The sequence below is a fragment of the Fusarium solani genome (genome assembly GCF_023522795.1).
Source record: "Fusarium solani strain SB1 chromosome Unknown bctg00000000, whole genome shotgun sequence".
Lineage (NCBI taxonomy): Eukaryota > Fungi > Ascomycota > Sordariomycetes > Hypocreales > Nectriaceae > Fusarium > Fusarium solani.
Genome location: NW_027072157.1, coordinates 5,146,161 through 5,159,930, shown reverse-complemented (window position 1 = coordinate 5,159,930; position 13,770 = coordinate 5,146,161). Strand labels below are relative to the sequence as shown.

The 13,770-nt window shown below is 54.1% G+C and overlaps 5 protein-coding genes across 5 annotated transcripts; 3 read left to right on the top strand and 2 right to left on the bottom strand.

Moving 5' to 3' along the window:
• Positions 1–156: 156 nt before the first annotated feature.
• MRS44_001633 (uncharacterized protein) lies at positions 157–1,304 on the bottom strand (the record flags this gene model as incomplete). Its single annotated transcript, XM_046273419.1, has 3 exons — positions 157–850; positions 906–1,159; positions 1,239–1,304. 3 exons carry the CDS (start codon positions 1,302–1,304, stop codon positions 157–159), a joined length of 1,014 nt encoding a protein of 337 aa, XP_046138099.1.
• Positions 1,305–1,874: 570 nt separating this feature from the next.
• On the top strand, positions 1,875–4,004 carry MRS44_001632 (uncharacterized protein; the record flags this gene model as incomplete). The annotated part of the gene is made up of 4 exons (XM_065623772.1): positions 1,875–2,069; positions 2,125–2,446; positions 2,498–3,039; positions 3,090–4,004. The coding sequence occupies 4 exons, from the start codon at positions 1,875–1,877 to the stop codon at positions 4,002–4,004; spliced, it is 1,974 nt and encodes a 657-aa protein (XP_065480193.1).
• A 2,384-nt stretch (positions 4,005–6,388) lies between these two features.
• Positions 6,389–7,630, top strand: MRS44_001631 (uncharacterized protein; the record flags this gene model as incomplete). Its single annotated transcript, XM_065623771.1, has 3 exons — positions 6,389–6,645; positions 6,706–7,543; positions 7,613–7,630. 3 exons carry the CDS (start codon positions 6,389–6,391, stop codon positions 7,628–7,630), a joined length of 1,113 nt encoding a protein of 370 aa, XP_065480192.1.
• A 402-nt stretch (positions 7,631–8,032) lies between these two features.
• Positions 8,033–9,083, bottom strand: MRS44_001630 (uncharacterized protein; the record flags this gene model as incomplete). Its single annotated transcript, XM_046273420.1, has 5 exons — positions 8,033–8,219; positions 8,270–8,376; positions 8,429–8,598; positions 8,797–8,861; positions 8,923–9,083. The coding sequence occupies 5 exons, from the start codon at positions 9,081–9,083 to the stop codon at positions 8,033–8,035; spliced, it is 690 nt and encodes a 229-aa protein (XP_046138102.1).
• A 167-nt stretch (positions 9,084–9,250) lies between these two features.
• MRS44_001629 (uncharacterized protein) lies at positions 9,251–12,620 on the top strand (the record flags this gene model as incomplete). The annotated part of the gene is made up of 4 exons (XM_065623769.1): positions 9,251–9,748; positions 10,707–10,846; positions 10,973–11,125; positions 11,174–12,620. 4 exons carry the CDS (start codon positions 9,251–9,253, stop codon positions 12,618–12,620), a joined length of 2,238 nt encoding a protein of 745 aa, XP_065480191.1.
• Between the last annotated feature and the right edge of the window lie 1,150 nt (positions 12,621–13,770).

The following is a 13,770-nucleotide window of genomic DNA, read 5'->3' as shown; positions in this document are numbered from 1 at the left end:
GCGACATGGCTGGGCCTCTAAATCGTCCCTTCCAACCGCCAACGCCTGCCTACGTATGGTGCCCGATAATCCTACAAGTCCATCATCCCGTGGCCTCGTCAATCAATGGTTTGCATCTTAGTGTCCCTCTCTCTCGCCATCGTCATGTCCACTCGCTTATAACTCCTCCTCCACCTCCATTTCCTCCCCATTCGCTTGTCCCTTGCTCCCCGCCGGCCCATCCTTTTTCGGCATTGTCGCCTCTTTGTCGATCATCTGCCTCGACACCGACACAATGTTGTCTTCGATGAGCTCCTGTCCGACATCCTCGAGATGCTTCTTGGGGTCAAGTTTGCCAACGTATCGCGTCTTCAGTTGCTCCTTGGTCAACTCTGTCTCTTCCTTCACACGCTTCTCGTAGCCATCTGCCAACGTGACCAGCTGCTGTAGTCGGTCCTTGTTCTTGCAGCCCTCGTGTCGGAAGTCGTCCATCTCCAGCGCCTCCGTCCAAACGTGCTTGTGTAGGTTCATCAGCATGTTTTCTTCGAGTGCCGTCTTCCGGTAGTTGATTCCGATCGAGTAGTAGTGTCGGTTGAGGCCGTGAATGAGTGCCTGGATCGAGGGCTTGTTGAGATGACCCAAGTTGCTGGTGCTCTGGCGGGGCTCTTGGCCCATCATCAAGAGCTGTGGGTTGATGAGTCTGAAGGCATCGATGACGACTTTGCCCTTGACCGATTGGATAGGGTCAATGACGACGGCGACGGCGCGGGGGTTCAGTTGCTCGAAAGACTGTTGGGTGTTGATATCAACTGACGAAAGCCAGCAACCAAAACCAGGGTGAGAGTGGTACCAGCCGACAACCGACTCGGGTCTGTTCAGAGGATTTAGTGAGTGCAACGGGAGCTTATCCAGTCGAATGAACCAACCTTCCTGTTTGTCGCAGCATATCCATCATCTTGGTCTGGAACACGGGGTCCACGGCCTCGACACTAACGCCGGTACCGCTCTGAGGCATGGCAAACACGTCCATAACCTTGACAGTAAAGTCATCCACAAACTCGCCCAGCATCAGGCCCATGACTTCCATAGGCACACCGGCTCGGCCGTGTCGAAGCATCTTGAGCAGGGCAAGGGAGGAAATGTATACTGTTTCCGAGTTGTCGATAAGGTTCGTGTTGTCCTATCATTATCCGCGTCAGCACAATCACTCGATCGCCAGCATCCTCTGAAAGGAAGCTTGAATGGCAGCTCTAGCTTACCGTGCCGGGAGCAGCTCCACCAAGGCCCATGCCACCACCGCCCAGTAGACTCCTAAAGCGCTCCATGATATCTGTGATGTGTATGAGAGTGTCTAGTAGAGATGCGCGCGTGTAGAATGGCACAGAAATGGAGGTGGTGAGGTGTGATGAAGATGTTGGAGGGCGTTGCTATGGTCGGAGCTCAAGGTGGAAGCGTATTGACGTTGACGACAGCCCGGCAGCCTGGAAGCCACAGCTCTGGAGCTTAGTAATGTCACGTGCTGTGATCTTTTGTGGCTAGAGCTCAGCCTCGCTTCAAACAAATGAGCTGCAGCAACCGTGGGGCTGATATCCGCTGTGGCTGGAGCCAATCGGGATCCGCTTGTAAGATTAATCCGGTGTAAACGCCGGCTCCGAGTCTGGGCTTCGGTTCGCATTGGCAGCCTCTCTCTCTGCCGTGTGCTCTCTCTTACATGGTTTCTTTTCGAACTCCCACATTCTCTCTCCACCTTACGATCGATCATGCCGAGCTCTCTTTGAGCAAAAAAAAGTTACAAGATCTCGGTCACCAACGATTCAACACCTCCTTCTCACGCCAGCCTTTTCTCGCACCCCTTCCTGCTCCAGCTTCGCGACGCTCTCTAAGCAGCCGCAGTCATGGGCGACGACATTCGGGTCGAGCTCGGCTCGGTCGCGCTCAACGGCGCATCACCAAAGAAAGTCGCCTACTTCTACGATTCTGATATCGGCAATTATGCCTACGTCACTGGGCACCCTATGAAGCCTCATCGCATTCGTCTGGCGCATAGCTTGATCATGCAGTACAACCTCTACCAGAAGATGGAAATCTACGTGAGTTCTCCCGCGGGGTCTCTGATGCTCGCTCCACGCCACTTTTCATGGCAAGACATTGCTGACCTTCACGAAGCGCGCGAAGCCAGCGACCAGAGGCGAAATGACCCAGTTTCACACGGACGATTACATCGACTTCCTGCAGAAGGTGACGCCCGATAACATGGATAGCTTCATGCGAGAGCAGGGCAAGTACAATGTCGGAGACGACTGTCCCGTTTTCGACGGTCTCTTCGAGTTTTGTGGTATTAGCGCCGGTGGCAGCATGGAGGGCGCAGCGCGCCTGAACCGCCAAAAGTGTGACATCGCCATCAACTGGGCTGGTGGTCTCCATCACGCCAAAAAGTGCGAGGCAAGCGGTTTTTGCTACGTCAATGGTGCGCAATCCCCCATACTCACCTAGCTGATGCGATCTAACCATGTTCCAGACATCGTCCTCGGAATTCTCGAACTCCTCCGATTCAAGAAGCGCGTCCTCTACGTCGATATCGATGTCCACCACGGCGACGGTGTCGAAGAGGCCTTCTATACGACCGACCGCGTCATGACCGTATCTTTCCACAAGTACGGCGAATACTTCCCCGGAACTGGCGAACTCAGAGACACCGGTATCGGCCAGGGGAAGAACTACGCCGTCAACTTCCCTCTCCGAGACGGCATCACAGATGTGTCTTACCGATCAATCTTCCAGCCCGTCATCGAGAACGTCATGAAATACTTCCAGCCCGAGGCGGTTGTCTTGCAGTGTGGTGGCGACAGTCTCTCTGGCGATCGATTGGGCTGCTTCAACCTGAGCATGGACGGTCACGCTAACTGCGTCAACTTTGTCAAGAGTTTCAACCTGCCCACTCTTGTGCTTGGTGGTGGTGGCTACACGATGCGAAATGTTGCGCGTACATGGGCCTTTGAGACTGGTGTTCTCGTGGGGCAGGAGATGGAGCGAACCCTGCCTTACAACGAATACTACGAGGTATGCAGTGCGATTATTGTGAGAAATGTTGTTTGCTAACTCAGAGGCAGTACTATGCTCCTGATTTCGAGCTGAACGTGCGATCCTCCAACATGGAGAACTCCAATAGCCGAGAGTACCTCGAGAAGATCACATCCGCCGTCATTGACAACCTGCGACAGACTGGCCCTGCGCCAAGTGTGCAGATGCAGGATGTCCCACGAAAGCCTTTTGGTGGTATGACTGACGAGGAGGAAGCCGAGCTGGAGGACATGGACGAAGATGAGAACAAGGATGTTCGCATGACTGAACATCGTTGGGACAAGCGAGTCGAGCACGAGGGCGAGTTCGAGCCCAGCGAAGACGACGACGAAATGGCACGCGCTCACGGTGCTACCCGACAAAACGGCAACAAGCGCACCTTTACCGATTACCGTAAGGGGGAAATGGAGGTGGACAGCGGCAATGCCACGCCCAAGGCTCCGAATGGCGCTTCTGCTGAGGAGCCTGCTGGTGATGATGCTCATGATGTGAACGACGATACCATCGAGGACATGTCAGCGCATGAGCAACCAGAAAAGGATCAGCCTGAAAAGGAAGCTGAGAAACCAGAGGAGACGGCCAAGGAGACCGAGAAGACCAGCGTGGACAACGACGGCGACGTGGGAATGACGGACTCGGCACCCGCAGAAGAGACAACGACTATTAAAAAGGAAGACGTCGAGCCCGAAGCTACTGCCGAACCAGCAGCGCCCGCTGAGAAGCCTACACAAGAGGAGTCCACAACTAAGGAAGTGCCCGAAGCTACCAAGGAGACTACATCAGAACCGAAGCCCACTGAGGAGGCCACTGAGAAACCCGCAGAGGCAACGGAGCAAAAAGACAAGGCCGAGCCAGCTGGTGACGCTATGGACGTGGACAACGAGAAAGAAAAGCCAAAGGAGCCGGAGGCACCCAAGGAGAAGAGCAAGAGCCCCTCAAGCTAGATGCTGCTTCAATGGGGTTAGGCTCACGGCCCAATTGGTTTGATTGATGTTGCACGTTCCATGCAACAGCTCACGCCACAGTCGTTCTTTGCGTGCTTATCCCGGTTCCGGTATCACACCAGTGGTTCACGCGACGGGCACCTTGTATCATAGCGATGAGAAGATGTGGCCTGGGGCAAGGCGTTCCAGGCGTAGGGATAGAGTGGCAGGGAGGGGCAGATGCCAGTTTTAGAGGGCGGTATATCGGCTTCTCTTGCACCGAGGTATCTCTCATTCCATGTCGTATTACGAGGATTCATGTTTCTAGTTGGTATCATAGCGAAAGGATATAATCAATTGTTTCACCATGTACATCAGTCGTTAATCATGGTCATCTCAAGTGCAACAATTTGTTTGTCGTGCCTGCTGATCGTACCAATAAACCAACTCACATGTCCATCCAGATTCGAAGAATACTCTATCCCCAGACATCGAACGCCCAAATAAAAGACCAAACCTGGATATCATACCGTGCCCATTCAAACAAGTATAGCTCATCATTCGTATAGCTCGTTATTCGTTACCAATCACAACAACTCCAAATCTTGAAACCCAAAAGATCAGTCAATCTACAGCCCACCTCTCAAACCCCTTAGGCGCTATACTCATCTCCAAAGACAGTTTGCACCGCTCGTCTTTGTCTGCGCCCCCTGCCAGAGCTGTCTCTTGTTGGCTCGCGCTGAACGTCGGGGTTGGCACCACTTAGGTGCTGTTGCCGGACCAAGGGGGATTTGGGACAGTATCAGTCCCAAGGATCTCATATTGAAATCCGTGTCGATGTCCATCTCCACGGGAAGGGTGTTTTGAGAGTCCCTCTGGCATCTGGGACACACAGCTACCGCTTGGTCGATGTTCATCTTGGAGAAGGCTCGGGCCAATGCCTTGGAAGGCGCTCGTATCTCAACGCATCCATGGTAGATGATGCCCTCCATCATATCTCCAAACGATCTCATTCTCGCGAGGTTTATGAGTGGCCGTTTGCTGCCATTTGTATTGCGGCTGCCCCTGGGACGACCGACCCGCGACTTGAAAGCGCTCAGGATCATACCTGTTGTTTGTTTTTGGGAACTGGTCTGTAGCTATCAGCAGATTATACAATTGAACTGTCGCAGATTATGCGTACAGATCAATTGTATAGCTGTGCTCGCCGTCTATGACGATTGCTAGCAATTGCTCAAGTTGGTAAAGTTGAGTATCGTTTGTTTATTGTAAAAGGAGAATGTCCAGAGTAAACAAGAAAGCGGACAGCCATTTATTTTAAATTAATTTATTAGTCTTTGGCTGTGTAAATGAGATCATCTGACATGTATACTTCTCACAGGGTTGTTGTTGAGTCGTGAAGTTTCTCATCCTCTGCTGCCTAAAATTGTCCAGTTAGCCTGGGAGTGAGGCTATTCAGAGGCAGTGTCATCCCCAATATGCACGTCCCTGGCGCATTCTTGCGGCTAATTCGATCACATGACAGTCACTGCATAGATAGTCGGTTTCCAAAGCTGACTCACCTGAAGCGCCGTCGTTCCCTGGACTGCCTATCAGATTGATTGAGGAGAAGGCATTTCAACAGGGCTTTGAACGCACGTTCATGCCTCGTTCTCAATTATGATGATTAAAACCACAGTTTACTTACTCCTTGAAGGTCTCATTTTCTTGGAGTTTTTTAATTTATTCTTTTATTTTCTCTGTACAGAAATTTAACATAAGTGGATGCGGTGAGAGTTTGTGAACTGCAGCCTGAGTAATTCTCTAGGGAATGACTCCATCCACATCAAGGTGAAGCAAAGTACACAGAAGGCACTCAGCCACGAGGATGCGGATTGCCGTGGCGACGTAAGATTAATCCTCTAGAAGAACCAAGAAAATATCTAAATGAACCATAGCAACTTAATTAACACTCGCAACAACTCAATCTGGATCACCAAAGTCAACAACACTGGATGTGTAATACGCCTCCAGGGTGAGGACATCCCCAAGTGGGGGACCGAAAGAAGCTGATAAGATCCCCCACATTCCGAGCACAGACCCCACGTCACACCGAGCTGCCGAGATTCTGCCATGAATGATTAGCAGGGTAGGGGACGAGAGCTCCATGGGCAAAGCGGGCGCTGCGGGGGGGGCTTTTGCGCAGGATAGAAAAATAATTATTTCCAAACCTTCTCCCATGACTCGAGGTTCCACCAAAACCTTGAACCTCTCTTCTTATACGCATCCCTCTTCCACATTCTTTGATTACTCTCGATATCCAATGTCAATGTAGCATCAAACTACTTCTCCTGAAAGAACTTCTCAGCGCCCCCATCGCCCGAATTCCCTTTAGAATCAGCGCTTGACTCACTTCCTCATCCATCATGCCGACCCCCGCGCCCGACGCCCAGACGGCCAAGCTGGCCGTCTGGAAGGAGGCCCTCTACGATCGCTGTCGCGAGTCCGGCGTCGACATGTTCTCCCAGGATGACCTCCTCCGCCTCGACGTTATCCCCAACCGCGACCTCATGCTGCTGGCCCGCGTCGTCCAGTCCCTCAGCGATGACAAGCTCTTCATCACCATGCGCGAGGCCTCGGGCCAGGTTCTATGGAAGTGGCGCGATGCTCAGGAGGCACACAAGTATGTTACTGCGACGGCTGATACCCCTCCCAATGCGCGCGGCTGACGATTGTCCACCAGGTACAAGCAGTGTTCGACCGATGAACAGGTCATGGTGTACTCGCTCATCGACGACTCGGGCGGCGACGGCATCTGGTCCCAGACCCTCCAGAAGCGCCTCAACATGCACGACTCGGTCCTCAAGAACGCCCTCAAGCAGCTCCAGACAAAGGGCCTCATCGCCCCCTTCAAGAATGTCGAGCACCCTAACAAGAAGATGTTCATCAAGGCCTCCATCCGCCCCAGCGATCGCGCCACCGGCGGCCCCTGGTACACCGACCAGAACCTCGACGAGGCCTTCATAGAGGAGCTGCAGCGCTTCGTCTTTGATTATCTGAAGCTTCAGAGCAGCTACCACAGCACCCACGGAGGTGGTGCTCCGGCGCGGACGCAGGTGCCCAAGAAGGGTGTCGTCAAGGGAGGCGTGGAGAAGGGCAAGAAGCGTGATGCTAGCCACATGGATGAGCCTCCATCAAAAATCACAAAGACCTCCTCCGCAACTCCTCCAAGGAAGGACACTCTTCTCCCTCTCCCTGCCGGTTACACGGGCTACCCGACCGTCCGCGACATCGCCCGTCTCCTCTCCACGAGCGGCGTCACCCACAACACCATCCTTTCCGAACACGATGTCAAGAAGCTTGTCGATGTCCTGGTCTGGGATAACTTGGTCGAGCCTGTCAAGGTTGGCGGCAAGATTGGCTACCGCGTCTCCCGCATCGCCAAGCAGTCCGCAGAGAGGTGGGCTGGCCGTGACGATCCCACGGGACTCGAGGGCGGCCCCGAGCCATTCGTCAGTGCCTTCACTGAGGCTCCTTGTGGCCGCTGCCCAGTCTTTGAGATCTGCGAAGAGGGTGGACCGGTAGGTCCAAACAACTGCGAATATTTCCAGAGGTGGTTAGGCATTGAATAGACTGGATACGTCTACTAGGGTCTGGGAGGTTACTGAGCTATCACTCACTACTATCCAGTGTATTTTTTATTTATGGGGTCTGGCGTCTGGTTCCAAGTACCAATGGGTAGTTTGTTTGGGTTTCAGGGTGGCATAGCAGCGGCGTAGTAGGAAAAGCGACACGGCCAAATGGCCCTTCGCAGCGGTACACTTCAAAACTTACTTCAATCCACGTCTTTATGCTTTTGTAACTACTCTTCGAGGAGTCCAGGCACGTAACATGCAATCACACTGACAAGGGAGCTACAGTATTTGTGGGCTGTGAATGGTTGATATTGTTTGGCAGTTGGGCCTTTAGGCCGACTTTTGAATCACTAGCTTCATGGCTAATCTTCTCCAAGGTTCGTTATGTGCTTCCAATTCCCAACCATAATGCCTTTTACGCATCAAAGGAACTGTTTACAGCTCACCAGAGTCGACAATGGTAGGGCGCTTCTGGTACTTGATGTTGCCGCTGCCAGAGCCAGTAGCCTCAAGAGCCTTGACAATGTTAAGAGACTCCTGGTCAGCGACCTCGCCGAAGACGACGTGGCGGCCGTTGAGCCAAGAGGTGACAACGGTGGTGACGAAGAACTGGGAGCCGTTGCTGTCTTGGGTTAGTAAACTGGCTGGGCTGCTTCGACATGAGATGCTTACGTGTTGGGGCCAGCGTTGGCCATGGACAGCAGACCAGGCTTGTCGTGCTTCAGCTGGAAGTTCTCATCAGCGAACTTCTCGCCGTAGATGGACTTGCCACCGGTTCCCTAGGAGATTGTGAGCTGTTGTTTCAGATTGGCATGTTTCTGGAAAACGTACGTTGCCACGGGTGAAGTCACCGCCCTGAAGCATGAAGTCGGGGATGATTCGGTGGAAGGAAGAACCCTTGTAGCCGAAGCCCTTCTCGCCAGTGCAGAGAGCACGGAAGTTCTCAGCGGTCTTGGGGACCACGTCGTCGAAGAGGTTGAAGTTGATGCGACCCTTCTGCTCTGTAGGGGACTAGCGTCAGCTCATGTTGTCCCAAGTGAGGTGTTATGGTTGGGGCGCTCGAAGGGAATGCTGGGAATTGGTGACAGAGCTCCTCTGGAGGTTCCGTTCAAGGGCAAGGGGATTGTCACAGAAGCCTTCGAGCTTCCTGACGAAGAACGATGATGGATTTGATGATTTTGAGGGGATTCAAAGCTTACCCTGAACGGTGCTGGTGGGCTTGCCGTTCTGGAAGACGGGACCCTCCCACTCAATGTCGAAGTAGCTGTTTGATCAGAGTCAGCGAGCGCGCAATGGAGACAGCACGAAGCTCGAGCAAGACCTACACCTTGTTGCCCATGATTGCGGAGGTTGCTGAGAAGAATCGAGAAGTTCGGAAAGTGTTGGAAGAAGACACAAGTTGAGGAAGAGAGAAAGAAGTTCTCGCAGCAGAGAAGCAAGAAGAGGTATGGCGGGGTAGGAGGGGCTGGAGGAGGGAGGGTCTCATTTTGAGCAAGCTGGAGGGGCAAAATGTTAGCGCGGGCCGCCTGAGCCAATAGGAGAGGGCGGGAGAGGGGTAGTGGTGGGGTGAAATCGGAAGCCAAGTCACGTGAAGTGAGCCGGGGAGCTCCCTTCCACGCCTTCTGCCTCCTTCCATGTTTTGCTTGCTTCGCCATGCTCGTCTCCATGAGGTCACCGTGTGGCCATGGATGCCATTGTGGGCCCCGCAGCTTCGCAACAGCTTCTGCTGATCAACAGCGTCAAACGAGCAGAGCCGAGAAGCCCTGGTTGGTGTTTCTCAGACCGCCATTGCTGGTCAAGGGATTCTGTCAAGGCTCAAGGCACAAGGGATCCCCCAAACACAGCTCCGATGGGGCTACCGTTGAGCTGATGGTGGTTGCCAGGACCACGCCCACGTCCGCCCACGCCTCAGGCCCTTCCAAGTCTCAAGCCAGCCAGCCCCTCAGGCAGCCCAGCCCAGCGTCACCCAAACGTGTTGAGCGAGTGGCCCGATGCCCCCGAGGTGCAGCAGACTTTTGTCCAAGGATCCATGCCCATTGGAGGGATCCTGGGACGTGGCCACCACAGTGGATTCTCGCCATTGCATGGCCCCTCCACCTCGAGTCTCATCCAGTCCACGGCCCCGTGGGTGAGGTGGCCGGTGGATGGTGGGTGAGTGAGTGAGTGAATCGGACACCAGGATGGCAAGCTCCCTCCGTGAGACCGGGAAAATGGGTGAGGACAAGGGCAAGGAGACATGACGAGGTGTACAGTAGACGAGGAGAGGACCGGCATCGAAGCCGGGTTTGAGCGACTTTTCCATCAACACCAATTGGGATCGTGATTGGCATTGTTGGTCCGGGACGCATTGGCTCTGCTCTGACACTGACATGCTCGGAGATGTCCTGCTCGAAGGCGTCTTGCTCTCCCTGGAGCTGACTGAGCTTCCCCGGAAAGCTCCAGCTGGCGGGCTGGCTGGTGTGACAAAGGGCAAACGCGGTTGAGAGAGAATTGAAACTGCACGTACCTTGAAGAGGACTAATACACTTGGGAAAAAGGTGATGGTACAGGAGATGAGGACAATTAGACAGGTAAAATTACAGAGATCTGTCGGATACACGTGTCGAGGTTGGTCTTTTGGACTGGACTGGTCTCGAGAGAGGGAAAAGTTTTGGGGCAAGCTGAGCGTCGATTATTCGTAGCGCGGTGAGCGACGGCTTTCAGGCCTGAAGTATAAGGTTTTACTGTAGCTCGCGGGGTCCTCCACTGTCCCGGAGCTGTTGTCTCTGCCGGGCTACATAGAATGAGCTTACTGTTGGGCTTGAGAGTGGTTGTTGGTTAGCCGAGGCGGATGGGATTCAATTGAGCCTCGTATCCCATCATGCATGATTGCCATTGAGCGATTGATAGCAATCTCCAGCCTTGAATGTCACCTTTACTTTGGGCTTCATTACCTCTATTCATTCCCCAATAGAACCTAATCATGCTTGGTGGAGTGTCACGTGACAAGCTATGATCCACGCTGAGTCCGCGCTGCCGCGTTGGGAAGTGTCCAAGTGTCCAGGATGCGTTGGCGCAAGGGGCCCCTTTGACACCCATATCTTGTTGGAATATCTCACCCAATCCGCAGAGCGGCAGCAACAGCAGCAACATCTCGCCTGAACTATCCGTTCTTTGCGGTATCTCTCCATCGTCTAGCGGTTTTGTGCTTCTTGGATTTCTCGCCATGGATCTCAACGACTTGAAGAGCACGGTCTCGAACCTGACCTTGTATGACCTCAAGGCCGGCTTTCGAAAGGCCCAAAATGGTACTCCCTATGCGGCCTCGCCTGCTGCGCCTGACGGTTACTGACGCTATGCGCAGCTGTTATGAACTTTACTGAGATGGAGGCAAAGGTCGGTTGAGCTCTGCGCGACCGATGTCGTTGTCGCTGTCGCCGTGACACGTTGGGCTTACGATGATGCGCAGGTTCGCGAGGCGACGAACAACGAACCCTGGGGAGCCTCCTCCACCCTGATGCAAGAGATTGCCAACGGCACCTTCAACTAGTACGCCAATCAAGTCGATGCGTCTTTCCAGCTGCTGACCATAATCAGCCAAACCCTCAACGAGATCATGCCCATGATCTACCGTCGCTTCACCGAGAAGGCCGCCGAGGAGTGGCGTCAGATTTACAAGGCTCTCCAACTACTCGAGTTCCTCATCAAGCACGGCTCCGAGCGCGTGATTGACGATGCTCGGGGACACATCTCCCTCCTCAAGATGCTTCGCCAATTCCATTTTATTGATCAGAACGGAAAGGACCAGGGTATCAATGTGCGTAACAGGGCCAAGGAGCTTGCCGAGCTCCTAAGCGACGTCGACCGCATCCGATCCGAGCGCAAGAAGGCGCGTGCGACTAAGAACAAGTATACTGGCGTCGAAGGTGGTGCGACCTTTGGCGGCGGCTTCTCGAGTGGCAGCTCCGGCCGCTATGGTGGCTTTGGCAGCGAGAGTGCCGACTATGGCGGTGGTAGCAGCGGCAGTACCAACTTCGGTGGTTACTCTGGAGGTGTCTATGGCGATGGTGGTGGTTTCGGCGGCCAGAGCGACGATTGGCGAGAGGGCGGTGGCAGCGGCAGCGGTAGCAGAGCTGACCGATTCGAAGAGTATGACGAGTTTGACGAGGATGAGAGGCCAGCTCCTGCATCCCGAGCTGCTGCAAAGAGACCAGAGCGAGCCCCGGCCGCCAAGAAGGCTGCTGAGCCTCCCAAGAAGAAGGAGCCCGAGGTGGACCTGTTCTCTTTTGATGATACTGCACCGGCATCATCCTCTGCGGCGCCGGCTGCGTCCAGCTTTGCTGCTATGGCTCCTACTAACACCGCCGCCGCCTCAGCGCCAGCGGACGACGAAGACGAGTTTGACGACTTCCAGTCTGCTACTCCTGCGGCCCAGCCTGCAGCCTCCAGCAACTTTGCTCAGACCGCTGCGCCCGCCGTGACATCGGCAGCTTCTACAACTGCTCACTTTGCTGCTCCCCAACCCCAGTCGGCCCCCCAGCAGGCCGACATCAGCCAGATGGTCAGCATGGCGTCAATCTCACCCGCGAATAGCGCCAGGGGCACTCCCGGAGTCAACTACTCTGCCTTTAGCATTCCTGCTGCTGCTCCTGCTGCCGCCCCTGCCGCCCAGCAGGGAGGCTTCCAGTCCGGACCCAACTACTTTGGCACCGTTCAAGCGCAGCCCGCGAAGCCCGCCTCGGTGTCTGGCCTGCCAGGCATGTCTAGTGCTTCCAACACACCAACCACCATGGCCAACATGAAGCCCGTCACCAGCCCCGGAGTCAAGCCCCCTGCTGCTGGAGGAGATGCCTTTGGTGCGCTCTGGGGCAAGGCAAGTGCCGGCATCAAGAAGTCTAGCACGCCCACCGCTGGGCCTACCATGGGCCAGCTGGCCAAGGAGAAGAGCAGTGCCGGAATCTGGGGTGCCCCCTCCGCGGGCTCCTCTAGCGGCAACGCGGCGCCCAAGACTGGCGGCTCTGCCATGGATGATCTCCTGGGCTGAGCTAGCGGAATAAGCGCGTCTGGGTGTGGTGGAACTGGACGGGGATGGGCCACGCGGTTGCCTGGGCTCTCGTCTAGTGAGCAAGCAGCATTGAGAATGTATGTACGGATAACAAAGCAAAGAGGCAGCATGTTTGTTTTCATGATAGGATCCTAGATAGGCGTCTGGCGCAACAAAATGAACTGACATGTCATGTCGCTCTATTTTCACACCACCGTCCCCAGCCCCTTTTGTCTAATGCGCCGTATCGGATCACCAGCATCGGATCGACGTGCATTGCATGGATGCAGATTCAGGTGAAGACTAAACTCTTTGTCTCTCGGCAGTTCATCCTCACCGTGAATCAGCAAGGATCAAGAACGAACCTAGCGTCGTTGACCAAACAAGAGACCCCAAGCCCAAGCTACCGGGTGTAGTAGGATCATGTTCCTAGAATAGCCTCCTCTTGGTAAATGGCACAACAATGGGCAAACAGTGGTTACACCCACTGCGAGACCCTCCAATCTCGCCGCGTCTGCGACCTCATCCAAAACAAATTCATGAGGCTCACGAACTGCCAACTTCAGCTCTCGTCCAATCGTGACCCTGCCAAGTGCGAAACGCCTGCGCGGCTATTGACTTACACCCCTGTCCCTGGTGGTTAAGCGCCAGCTCTGGAGGACAACCCGATCGAGTGGCTCTCATTGGCTAGTGGACCTTGAAGCAGCAGCCGCTGAAGGGGAGAGGAATCTTGGTTCTCTTTGTGTCATCTCGCGACGGGGTGGTTCTGTTGAAGCGCGATGGGTTGGTTTCACGGGCTGATGGGCCGGGCGGCTGCTGTAATTGGAAACAAGAGCCAAGAAAAACATTGAATGTTGATGTCTCTTACTTGTTGATGGTGTATAAAGACACGGGGTTTCGGGCGTTTACAAGATTCCTTTTCTCTCTTTCTCTTCATCAAACAACTTACACAACAAAGACAACAATCTTCCTTTTTTCCTTTTTGTCTATTTCCTTATTTCCTTTGTACTCTTTTTGGGTTTCTGGGTTTTCCTCTCTCTCTAAAGTCCATCACGAAATCTTAACGCAACGACCATTCTCTCAAACGATCAACGATCTTCGTCTTTATCACACCCTTTCCCTTAAAAAAACCGATCTCTCGCCTCTTCTT